Below are 13656 nucleotides of genomic sequence, written 5' to 3' on the forward strand. Positions count from 1 at the left end.
AATACTACCTGTGAATTACTTTAAACTGGATCACAGATGTCTGGCACTGATGAAAGTGTATCTAGAAGTCACACACATCTTTGGAGACATACCTGCACACAGCAGTTTCTTTCTCCACAATTTAGGTATAAGCAACAATATATATGTTCAATTTTCAAAACAGCATGAAACAATTCCAAGTAACTAGAATGCTGAAAGTGTTCATCTTATCCCCAAAACCATGTAATTTAAACTTGAAAAAACTTCCATGAGAAATAGACGATATCTATGTAAACAATGATCCAGATGGAAAAATATCCATTCACTCCACTAAAAGGCATTATTAATACTTAAGAAGTCTGTATTAATCGAAATCTCACTACAAGCTTACAAATGTATTTAAGATAAAACTAAAGAAAACCTTAAAAAGTTGTAGAAATCAAATCTCTTTCATGAGAAGATTTCATTGTCATTTACACTGCTACCTAAAAAAGACTGATGAACTGGTAATGTTACAAGTTTTATAGAATCAATGTTTAACTTTAATGACATAATTAATTTTGTACCTTAATATCATAAAATTAATTCTCTAAAACCAAATTTCCTTACCTGATTTTCAGTTTCAAACAGAAGAAACCCGTAAGTTTCTTGAAGTTCTTCGTGAGTATAGTTACTTGCTTTTTTTTCTTGGTAAAAAGCTTTGTACTGTATAGAGAATAATCAAATGTTATTAACATGTTATTTTGCCTTCCAAATTAATTTTTTAAAAATGCATCAACTGAATTCCTCCTGCTAAAAGACTAATGAAATTTATTATTTTTCTATTCCCTAGAATATATTATAATTACCTTTCAAGTGATTATTACCAAGGATCGTTTATCATGCTAAAATGTGATAGCTAAGAAGAACTAGGCTCAAATATAAAAAATGATGGGTCTATTTCTTCAAAACTAAAATAAAACTAACCACAGACACAGGGTGTACCAAGCACCTCACCTCATTTAAGAAAATGTCATTTTTCACCAAAGTCACTTCACTGTACTGAAAACCATGCTCAGATGCAGAGTCCAAGTAAGAAGTATGGAGAATTGAAACTGTCCTCTGGAAGAGAGAGTCTGAACTCAAGGATACTGTCTCAAAAACTGTAAAACACAAAAATAATGCAACTGTTTAAGATAACCAAAGGCTGGGGAAAGTGGCACACTAAATATCACTGACCAAGTCATTCATTTCCTTCCTGCATAACAAAGACATTTCCATTATGTTCTGGCTATCATATCTGGACTATCTTCAAAGACCTCATACTTAATGAAAATAACCTAAATGGATTATAACAATGGATGAATTACTTTTAATGCAAGAGTAAATCCCTTTAGGTTTAAAGCTGGGTGCTGTAATCAAGGCTGTAAAAGAGATGCATCTGTAGTGTCAAGCTGGAGGTCAGCGACTGCTTAGATCAATGCTTCTTGTTCCTAAGTTTTTGTAAATCTAGGCTACATTTTGGAGAAGGCAATGGCAACCCACTCCAGTACTCTTGCCTGGAAAATCCCATGGACAGAGGAGCCTGGCGGGCCGCAGTCCATAGGGTCGCTAGGAGTGGACGTGACTGAGCGACTTCACTTTCACTTTCATGCACCAGAGAAGGAAATGGCCACCCACTCCAGTGTTCTTGCCTGGAGAATTCCAGGGACAGGGGAGCCTGGTGGGCTGCCGTCTATGGGGTCGCACAGAGTCAGACATGACTGAAGCAACTTAGCAGCAGCAGCAGGCCACATTTTGACAAACTTAACCTTCCCAGTGGCTCACCAAATCTACAGGGAAGTTTGTGAGGTTCCACGGAAAGGGGCTACTACTGCACACTCATTTGACCCTGGAGTACAGGATGAAGGGAGCAAAGGCTAATAGGAGTTTTGCCAAGAGAATGCACAGGTCATAGCAAACACCCTCTTCTGACAACATAAGAGAAGACTCTACACATGGACATCACCAGATGGTCAACACCAAAATCAGACTGATTATATTCTTTGCAGCCAAAGATGGAGAAGGTCTATACAGTCAGCAAAAACAAGACCGGGAGGTGACTGTGGCTCAGATCATGAACTCCTTATTGCCAAATTCAGACTTAAATTGAAAAAAGTAGGGAAAAACCACTAGACCATTCAGGTCTGACCTAAATCAAATCCCTTACAAGTATACAGTGGAAGTGACAAATAGATTCAAGGGATCAGATCTGATAGAGTGCCTGAAGAATTATGGACGGAGGTTCGTGACACTGTACAGAAGGCAGGGATCAAGACCATCCCCAAGAAAAAGAAATGCAAAAAGGCAAAATGGTTGTCTGAGGAGGCCTTACAAATAGCTATGAAAAGAAGAGAAGCAAAAGGTAAAGGCGAAAAAGAAAGATATACCCATCTGAATGCAGAGTTTCAAAGAATAGCAAGGAGATATAAGAAAGCCTTCCTCAGTGATCAATGCAAAGAAATAGAGGTAAACAATAGAATGGAAAAGACTAGAGATCTCTTCAAGAAAATTAGAGACACCAAGGGAACATTTCATGCAAAGATGGCCACAGTAAAGTACAGAAATGGTTTGAACATGACAGAAGCAGAAGGTATTAAGAGGTGGCCAAGAATACACTGAAGAACTATACAAGAAAGATCTTCATGACCCAGATAATCACGATGGCATGATCAGTCACCTAGAGCCAGACATCCTGGAATGTGAAGTCAAGTGGGCTTTAGGAAGCATCACTACGAATAAAGCTAGTGGAGGTGAAGGAATTCCAACAGAGCTACTTCAAATCCTAAAAGATGATGCTGTGAAAGTGCTGCACTCAATATGCTACAAAATTTGGAAAACTCAGCAGTGGCCACAGGACTGGAAAACCAGTTTTCCAGTTTTCATTTCAATCCCAAAGAAAGACAATGCCAAAGAAAGGCAACGCCAAAGAATGCTCAAAATACCGCACAACTGCACTCATCTCACACACTAGTAAAGTAATGCTCAAAATTCTCCAAGTCGGGCTTCAATAGAATGGGAACTGTGAACTTCCAGATGTTCAAGCTGGATTTAGAAAAGGCAGAGGAACCAGAGATCAAATTGCCAACATCTGCTGGACCACTGAAAAAGCGAGAGTTCCAGAAAAACATCTACTTCTGCTTTATTGACTACTCCAAAGCCTTTGACTGTGTGGACCACAATAAATTGTGGAAAATTCTTCGAGAGACGAGAATATCAGACCATCTGACCTGCCTTCTGAGAAATCTGTATGCAGGTCAAGAAGCAACAGTTAGAACTGGACAAGGAACAACAGACTGGTTCCAAATTGCAAAAAGAGTATGTCAAGGCTATATATTGTCACCCTGCTTATTTAACTTATATGCAGAGTACATCATGAGAAATGCTGGACTGGATGAAGCACAAGCTGGAATCAAGATTGCTGGAGAATTATCAATAACCTCAGATACACAGATGATACCACACTTATGGCAGAAAGTGAAGAACTAAAGAGCCTCTTGATGAAAGTAAAAGAAGTGAAAAAGTTGGCTTAAAACTCGACATTCAGAAAACTAAGATCACAGAATCCAATCCCATCACTTCATGGCAAATAGATGGGTAAACAGTGGAAACAGCGACAGACTTCATTTTTGGGGGCTCCAAAATCACTGCAGATGGTGACTGCAGCCATGAAATTAAAGGACGCTTGCTCCTTGGAAGAAAAGTTATGACCAAACTAGACACCATATTAAAAAGCAGAGACATTACTTTGCCAACAAAGGTCCGTCTAGTCAAGGCTATAGTTTTTCCAGTAGTCATGTATGGATATGAGAGTTGGACTATAAAGAAAGCTGAGCACAGAACATTTGATGCTTTTGAACTGTAGTGCTGGAGAAAACTCCTGAGAGTCCCTTGAACAGCAAGGAGATCCAACGAGTCTATCCTAAAGGAAATCAGTCCTGAATATTCACTGGAAGGACTGATGCTGAAGCTGCAACTCCAATACTTTGGCCACCTGATGCAAAGAGCTGACTCATTTGAAAAGACCCTGATGCTGGGAAAGATTGAAGGCAGGAGGAGAAGGGGACGACAGAGGATAAGATGGCTGGATGCCATCACCGATTTAATGGACATGAGTTTGAGTAAACTCCGGGAGAGTTGGTGTTGGACAGGGAGGCCTGGCATGCTGCAGTCCATGGGGTCACAAAGAATCGGACATGACTGAGCAACTGAACTGAACTGCACACTCAGCAAACACATCAGAAATTGTTTTTCTCTGAGCCTTCCTCACCAGCCTGGAAATGTCTACTGAACTTTACTTCTTATGGATTGTACTAGAAAATCATCATTTTATGAAAATAAAAATTCATTACTTTTTTGGAAAGTGCTTTTTTCAAACCATACCCACGTACCATCTGAGAGATGCTAGGCTACCTCTCCTATGAAAGCCATGTTTCCTATAGTTGAGAATTAATGACCCAATCAAGCAATTCTCCTGGTTGGGCCTTTGTCCTTTTTACGAGTACTCACTCAGCGAGAACTGAGACTAATGAAGTCTCATAACATTTAACTGTTTGCTTTGTTTATTCCTTTCTATTTGGACCCTCTATTCTCTTTAACAAGGTGGGGAAAAGGATACACACGGATTACTTCTAAAGAGAACAGAGTAATGTTTATAACACTGGAAGTTTTGACCTTACAGTATAAATAAGTACGTTAATATGGTTTCCTACTTTTATCAGAACTCAGCCAATTACATTAAAGTTCAAAAGTTGGAGAATATAAGCTTTTTAAATAAAATTAATTTATGAACAACAGATTTAAAAAAAACCCTAAACTATTTAATTTAAACTATTAAATTAAAACAAACATTTCAGTAAAATTAATTTGTACTAAACTGTCCTAACACTTTAATTCACAAGGTAATTTGAAAATGCTTTTAATAACAAAACTTCCTAGAATTGAAAATAAAAGATTATAAATAGGAAGGAAGGAAAAAAAAAGATGAAACATTTATTTTTATTTTTCCTCAGTTTCATCTTCTCTCTTTCAATATTTATATAATGAAGTGAAAGTGAAAGTCCCTCAGTTGTGTCCGACTTGCTTTGTGACCCCATGGACTGTAGCCTGCCAGGCTCCTCTGTCCATGGAATTCTCCAGGCAAGAATACTGGATCAATATACCAGTGTTATTAAAAAAAGAAAGAAAAGAAAAGGATATTCTGAAGAGCTTCAAATAGCAAAACACTAATGACAGTAATTAAAAAGCTATGGCTTTGTTCACTTAGGCTCCATATCTGTGAAAGATTTTGCTTACAAGATACAAAGGCTCTTGTAGTTCTGGAAATGAACAAACTATGATTACCAACTATCTTAAATTGTACACAATGTTAACAGATAGGCACAGATTTTAAATTTCAGAAGTAGTAAATACTACATATTTCCCCAATTTTGAGTGTCAATGCACAATAATAAACTGAAGGGAGAAATAATGCAATTAAATAAAAACAAACAAAAACCTGTCTAACACAGTGTGGGGAATATAGTTCCCAATAAAGCTATGACTAATGGTAATGATTTAAAATAAACAAGGCAGAACAAGTAAATCACTTATTTTGTACTTTCATATTGTAATTTCTAAGACTATTTACGGTTGAAAATGCTTCCCCTTTTAGGTTAGCACTCAATAGCCATATGTTATAAAAGTAACAATTTTTACAGTTGACAGAAGGAAAAGCATATCAAAAGAAAACTTTATGGAAAACCATGGTAAATCCTTCATCTTTTATGATTTCATAATAAATAACCTTGATTATACTCTCAAGAAAGTACAAGTTTCCTGCTCTTTATGTAAGGAGATAGATAAGAATGTTTATTGAGAAGTCTCTGCCCACACAACGCACTCTCATTTAACCCCCTAACAAGTGTACAAATCAAGGAGCACTAAATAAAAGGATAGTTTTATCTTTTTTGCTGAGCAATACACATGCTTTATAAACCATTCAAGAGTATCAGAATATTAAGAGAAAGAAGTGGGGGGTATTCCACAGAGAAATTTAAACAACATCTAAGAGGGTAACTTGAAAAAAATCTGATTGTAAAGTGTAAAGAGTATCCCGTAAGACTTAAGTGACAGAGTGCATACGGAAAAAATTTAAGTTCAATCAAAATGGCTGTAAAAACTGAGTTAATGCTCTTTACTGTAGCACCTGGCTTTGGGTATATTTCTCTTGCCTGGAAAATCCCGTGGACGGAGGAGCCTGGTAGGCTGCAGTCCATGGGGTCACTAAAAGTCAGAGATGACTGAGCGACTTCCCTTTCACTTTTCACTTTCATGCATTGGAGAAGGAAATGGCCACCCACTCCAGTGTTCTTGCCTGGAGAATCCCAGAGAGTGGGGAGCCTGGTAGGCTGCCATCTATGGGGTTGCACAGAGTCAGACACGACTGAAGTGCCTTAGCAGCAGCAGCAGCTCTGCTATTTCTGGATTTTATCTTAAAAGTTAGGTCATGCTTGACACAAGAAGTTGGACTCTGCTCACAGTGCCCTGAGTCATCTCCCCCATCTCAAACTCCATCAGGGATACTGAGTGACTGACATGAGGGACACTTCTTTCTCTAACTTCTAGTAGGAGAGACAAGGAAATTATAAACCAATTTCTCATGCTATGTCACAAGCATCTGTTTTCCATTTTATAAGCACCTGGTCTGAAAGCAAATAATGAGATGAACAAATGGCAACAACTTAGGTGTCACAATAATTCTAACAGAAACTAACCAATTCTACAATTCCCCTGGACATATCCTGTCTGTGATTAAGCAATAGCATTTTCACTCTAGATGCCTATATAGTTTATCTCCTCGGTTATTTGATAGTTGTTGAAGGAACAGCCCAGTCCTTAATCACCTAATCTGAAAAGGTATCTTTGATACCTTTAAGATATCAAAGGACTGCCAGTTTAAGATAAATACAACTTCTTCAGAACACAGTTTGTCAGGAAGTAACAAAAACTTAAAATGGGCATACTAAATAACCATTTCATTCCTGAAAATCTATTCTTCAGAAATATTAGCTAAGTGCAGAGGTGATAAGTACAAGGATGTTCCACATACCAGCACCTGTAACACGAAGAACAATGGAGATAACCTAAGTGAAAGTGAAAGTCGCTCAGTCCTGTTGGACTCTTTGCGACTCCATGGACTATACAGTTCATGGAATTCGCCAGGCCAGAATATTGGAGTGGGTAACCATTCCCTTCTCCAGGGGATCTTCCCAACCCAGGGATCAAACCAAGGTATCCCACATTGCAGGCAGATGCCTTACCAATTGAGCCACCGGGGAAGCCTTGGAGATAACCTAAACTGCAATCAACAGGGAAACACCTTGCAACTATTAAATAAAGACTAAGTAAATCTGTATATACTAATGTACAAAGATATCTACTGTATACTATTGAGTGAATAAATGCATTATATAATGTTATTTTGGTAAAAAAAATTATGTGTTTCAAAGTATACAGAAAAAGATCTAGAAAGAGATAGGAAATCCAACAGTTAACAGTGTTTATGCCAATGGTGACTGGGGAGTGGACAAAAAAGAAGACTTCGTACTTTTACCTTACATATGTTACTACAATTTATATTTTTCTTATATAAGCATGTATTACTTCTACTATTTAACATAACTTAAAATCAAGTAAAATAAATAATAATTTCAAAGAAATACAGAGTGACAATTTCTCTTGAACACATATTTTCTGATGCAATTTGAAAACTTAATTAACCTTAAATTAAAAACTTAAAAAACCTATCAATTTTGGACTAATAATTACAAAAATTTTGCAGCTACTGGAAATTATAATTTTTTTCAAGTCCTTGCATTTACATGATGTAAATTAAAATTTTAAAAATTGCATTGTTCAACTCTGGATTCATTAACAATAACTTAGACCATTTGTTTAATACCCACTCTTTTCTGATATGAACCCTGTCTCAGTCTTCTCTAAGAGGGGATGCAGCTGGGAGGGTGGTCTTAATTCATTTTCACCAAGTATACCCCCAGAATTCTTGACATACTCCTGTTCTCTGTTAATGTCATAAATGCTAAAACAAAAAAAGAAAAAATTAAATCATAAAGTGAGTAGTTCTATTTTGGGCATATCTACTATATAAATAAATGTTTACTGAGCATTAGGTACAATTTTGTAATATTTACTTTGTCAAGGCTCCAGAGCTAAAGGCTAAAGTTCTACTGATTTGCTCTATAAGAAGTAATAATACACATAAACTGAAATGTTGTTTCTCCAATCCTTTAATTTCTAAAGGAAATTTTCTTCACAGAAATAAATAGAAATCACTTTTGCCTTATTGAAAAAAAACCTTTCAGACAAGATCAGGATGGTACAGTCCTAGATGGGGAAAAAAGCCTCTCAAAGTGAAGAGATCATAGAACCACACCCATGTTCTACTGATTGGAAATAATAAAATCAAACAGAACACAAATAAAACTTCTCTCTACCCTTAAATCCAGTTCAGTTCAGTCGCTCAATCGTGTCCCACTCTTTGCGACCCCAAGAATCACAGCACGTCAGGCCTCCCTGTCCATCACTAACTCCCGGAGTTCACTCAAACTCATGTGCATTGAGTTAGTGATGCCATCCTGCCATCTCATCCCCTTCTCCTCCTGCCCTCAATCCCTCCCAGCATCAGGGTCTTTTCCAATGAGTCAACTCTTCGCATGAGGTGGCCAAAGTACTGGAGTTTCAGCCTCAGCATCAGTCCTTCCAATGAACACCCAGGACTGATCTCCTTTAGGATGGACTGGTTGGATCTCCTTGCAGTCCAAGGGACTTGCAAGAGTCTCTCCCAGCACCACAGTTCAAAAGGATCAATTCTTCGGTGCTCAGCTTTCTTCACAGTCCAACTCTCACATCCATACATGACCACTGGAAAAAACCATAGTCTTGACTAGACAGACCTTTGTTGGCAAAGTAATATCTGTTTTTTAATATGCTATCTAGGTTGGTCCTAACTTTCCTTCCAAGGAGTAAGCGTCTTTTAATTTCATGGCTGCAATCACCATCTGCAGTGATTTTGGAGCCAAGAAAAATAAAGTCAGCCACTGTTTCCCCATCTATTTCCCATGAAGTGATGGGACCAGATGCCATGATCTTAGTTTTCTGAATGTTGAGCTTTAAGCCAACTTTTTCACTCTCCTCTTTCACTTTCAGCAAGAGGCTTTTTAGTTCCTCTTCACTTTCTGCCATAAGGGTGGTGTCATCTGCATATCTGAGGTTATTGATATTTCTTCCAGCAATCTCGATTCCAGCTTGTGCTTCTTCCAGCCCAGCGTTTCTCATGATGTACTCTGCATATAAGTTAAGTAAGCAGGGTGACAATATACAGCCCTGACATATACCTTTTCCTATTTGGAACCAGTCTGTTGTTCCATGTCCAGTTCTAATTGTTGCTTCCTGACCTGCATACAAATTTTTCAAGAGGCAGGACAGGTGGTCTGGTATTCCCATCTCTTTCAGAATTTTCCAGTTTATTGTGATCCACACAGTTAAAGGCTTTGGCATAGTCAATAAAGCAGAAATAGATGTTTTTCTGGAACTCTCTTGCTTTTTCCATGATCCAGTGGATGTTGGCAATTTGATCTCTGGTTCCTCTGCCTTTTCTAAAACCAGCTTGAACATCTGGAAGTTCACGGTTCACGTATTGCTAAAGCCTGGCTTGGAGAAATTTGAGCATTACTTTACTAGTGTGTGAGATGAGTGCAATTGTGTAGTATATGATTCAACCTTCATTAAACGAAACTGTTAGTGCTGACTATTATGTATCTAGTACTATGCTATACCTTGGATTTCATGAGACAAATGAAACTGTCTCATTGAAAAAGTGTTTACAATGAAAGTGCCTGTGAAGCCCAGGGATCTTAGAATGTGCTCACAAAATATTCCTAGAGTGACCTCTGGGAAGCAAGGGTTGTGTCTTCTGGTGACAGTGGTCTCAAAGAGGAAACCAGTTGAGTTGGAAACCTCTTCCACCTCAAAGAGGTGGAAGTCAAGACCCTCCCAAGCCAGATTACACTTGCAAGTTACAAGAGGAGTAGCAATAAAGGCACCATATTTTTAAAAACAATCCTTGGATGAAGGAGCAAAGGAGGGAACCCTTAAGACTGAAAACTGCTCTGTTGCATCACTACACTGGACTCAAACACATCTTCAGAGCTAGAATAAGATGAAGGCAGAGAGAGAGTATCTTTTCCTTTGTCCTTTGTGAGAAAACTTTCCCAGAATTCTCTCTGCAGGCGGCCATTCTCACCTTACTGGTCAGAACTGAGTCACGTTTTTACTAAAACAGCCACGAACCAAGGAGAGTAGAATTACTGTAATGAACTTAGAGTAATATTCACATAGCCCCACCACTCTCATCCTCCCATGCTACTCCTGAAGCATGAAATTCCCCCCAAATCTAGGCAAAATTGTGATCTGGGGGAATGTAAGAAAAGGGGAGATAATTATTGGAAGGCAGTCACTGACATCATCACACTAAGGTCTTAGAACAAGTCAGTGGTAGGTCTACACTAGAATCCTGGTCTCCTGACTCACAACTTAATTCTCCTCTCGACATAATGAATGGCTACTATCAATACTGCTACTTTTCTAAAGAATTTTAAATAAATCAACACAACTCCACCTCAAATCCTTTTTGAAAAAAGGTATGTATAACTATACATTATTTTTTTGTGAAACATATTGAATTTCCCAAATAATGAACTGCTTGCAGTTCCTCATGTGTATCATGCTTCTACCTCTGCATCTGCTCCTACTTCTACTGCCTTGAAAACATATACACTAGTCGCCCCCTTTTTTGGCTTCCTTCAGATTTCAAGTATCAGTGCCTCTCTGAAACATTTCATGACATATCCCATCTCAATGACAGTGGCTGTTTGTATCATTATGTACCCACTGTATCGTGTTCCAGATTCTAATTGGTGTGGCTGTTTTTAGGAGAGTTCTTCAGCTTTATTATCTAATCTCTTCCTGTTTTCTGAATAATTCCTCTTTTAAAAAACAGAATCTCTTCTTTCATGTAAGTTATATCTTCTTTTTTCTCTTTAAAGATACTACTGTTTCATTTTGTTAAAGTTTCTCCTGTTACCTGCAGTAAATCTAATTTCTACCAAGCTCCTTTTATTTTCTACCTGTTTATTCCTGCTTGGTCTCTTCTGTGTTAGAGACTTCCAACAAATGACTGGTGATCCTTGGCTGTCTGTTTACGTTTAACTGTGAGGCACTTAAAGCTGACTGAAAGTCTAACGCATGAGCACCACTTCCTGACCAGCAGCCGTCATTCCTGCAGGAGATCTGATGGTGATGCAGCTGCTGCTTTAATCAAGTGAACTCAAAAAGTCCTATCTGTTAAGTATTTTGTTGTGGGTTGAAAAGTTTCCCCAGAAAAGAATCCTTTAATACCCTGTTGAGGGGAAGCATAAGTGGCTCATATGGTAAAGAATCTGCTGGAAATGCAGAAGACCCGGGCTTGATCCCTGGGTAGGAAAGATTCCCGGGAGAAGGCAATGGCTACACACTCCAGTATTCTTGCCTAGAGAATCCCATGGACAGAGGAGCCTGGTGGGCAACAGTCTATGGTGTCACAAAGAGTCTGACATGACTGAGCAATTAGCACACTATAACACACAAAAGCTTGACTACTAGTTCTGAGAACCACGCAGAAAAAGACAGCTCTGGTTTCACCATTCCATATGTTAACTTTCACTTAATCCTTATCTTTATTTAGGATCTTCACCCCAACCTCAGTTATCTAGAGCCTGCCTAGTTCATGTCTCCTGACTATAAACCTTCAGTCTTCTGTCAGGGTAGAAGGAAGGTGGCTATCTGGGTATGTGGAGTGAAGAGGATCAATCACTTCTATTTCTATTCCACCAGTATTTCTACCTTGAGAAAAGCTTGGTACCTCTATATCCTGATCCTGTCCCAGATTCTGTGAAGGAAATCAGCTTGCTTCTCTTGTTAGCTTATTCTCTTCAGCACTGTCTAATCCACTAAATCATTTAGTACTTAACTACCTTCTTTCCATGAGCTTCCCCATAGAAAGTGGCTCAGTGGTAAAGAATCTGCCTGCAATGCAGGAGATATAGGTTCCATCCCTGGGTCAGGAATATCCCCTGGAGGAGGGAATGGCAACTCACTCCAATATTCTTGTCTGGGAAATCCAATGGACAGGGGTACATGGTGGGTTACGGTCATGGGGCCGCAAAACAGCTGGACAATACTGAGAGACTCAACAACAACTTCCTTCTAGTTTCCCAAATATTGATTTCATTTATCTTCTCCTTCCTCATTCTCTCGATCTTTGTGGATTTTTATCTTTATTCTTTTACTATAATCTTAGCGGGATTTCCAGAGGAGTGAACAATTGGATGTGTCATGTAACTGAAGTGTCTACTTAATATGTCTCAATAAAAAATATGCAATATACCATCTATCATAGTAGCTCCTATTACCATTATTTTTATTTTCACTTTTATAATTATGAAGACCTCATTTTGTTTATTTAAGTATTTACCACTGACCTAATTACATATCAAATCTTCAACAAATATTAAAAGAATTTTTAGTGCATATGAACTCAATAACCATTTACTCAAATATACGAAAAGAACAAAGTAGATCATCAATGCTATTCTTTTAAAGCACTCTATTTTTCGCCCAGAGTACTTATCATAGTTTATAATTATATAATCATAATTATCTCACCAATGTCTACTACCCTAATAAATCAAGCCCTATGAGGACAGGAATCATGTCTGTTTTGTTTACTTCTGATTACCCAGCATCACCCCAATGCCTGGCACACAGTAGATGTTTAGTAAATATGCATTTGATAACTGAAAGGAAAAATTATACTTATGTAATCTGTTCTAAAATTCAGAAAAAGGAGCACAGCTTCCCAATTTGTTTTTATAAAGCAAACACTAAAATCTGAAAAAAAAATACAAAAGAAAGGAAACTACAGATCTCTCTCTTATGAATTGTTGTTGTTCAGTCACTAAGTTGTGTCCAACTCTGTGCAACCCCATGGCTTCCCTGACCTTCACTGTCTCCCAGGATTTGCTCAAACTCATGTCCACTAAGTCAGTGATACCATCTAACCATCTCAACTTCTGCCACCCTCTTCTCCTTTTGCCTTCAATCTTTCCCAGCATCATGGACTTCCTTGGTAGCTCAGATGTTAAAGTGTATGGTTACAATGAGGAAGACCCGGGTTCAATCCCTGGGTCGGGAAGATCCTCTGGAGAAGAAAATGGCAACCCACTCCAATACTGTTGCCTGGAAAATCCCATGGACGGAGGAGCATGGTAGGCTACAATCCATGGGGTCGCAAAGAGTTGGACACGACTGAGTGACATCACTTTCACTTTCATCACCTTCCGAGCATCAGGGTCTTTTTCAATGAGTGGCACTTTGCATCAGGTGGCCAAAGTATTGGAGCTTCAGCTTCAGCATCAGTCCTTCCAATGATGATTTAGGGTTAATTTCCTTTAGGACTGACTTCTTGCAGTCCAAGGGACTCTCAAGAGTCTTCTCCAGTACCACAGTTCAAAAGTATCAATTCTTCAGCACTCAGCCTTCTTTATGGTCCAACTTTCACAT

The 13656-nt window shown here is 38.4% G+C and overlaps 1 protein-coding gene across 1 annotated transcript in view; it reads right to left on the bottom strand.

Moving 5' to 3' along the window:
• Nucleotides 1–13656, bottom strand: part of TASOR2 (transcription activation suppressor family member 2) — a 67787-nt gene that overhangs the window by 41897 nt on the left and 12234 nt on the right. The window contains exons 4-6 of the mRNA XM_068986764.1: nt 7944–8077; nt 976–1121; nt 589–684 (exon numbers count right to left, since the gene is read on the bottom strand). Of these exons, the coding sequence (XP_068842865.1) occupies nt 589–684; nt 976–1121; nt 7944–8077 (376 nt within the window). The remainder of the gene's footprint in view (nt 1–588; nt 685–975; nt 1122–7943; nt 8078–13656) is intronic.

This window comes from Capricornis sumatraensis, chromosome 15, assembly GCF_032405125.1.
Source record: "Capricornis sumatraensis isolate serow.1 chromosome 15, serow.2, whole genome shotgun sequence".
Lineage (NCBI taxonomy): Eukaryota > Metazoa > Chordata > Mammalia > Artiodactyla > Bovidae > Capricornis > Capricornis sumatraensis.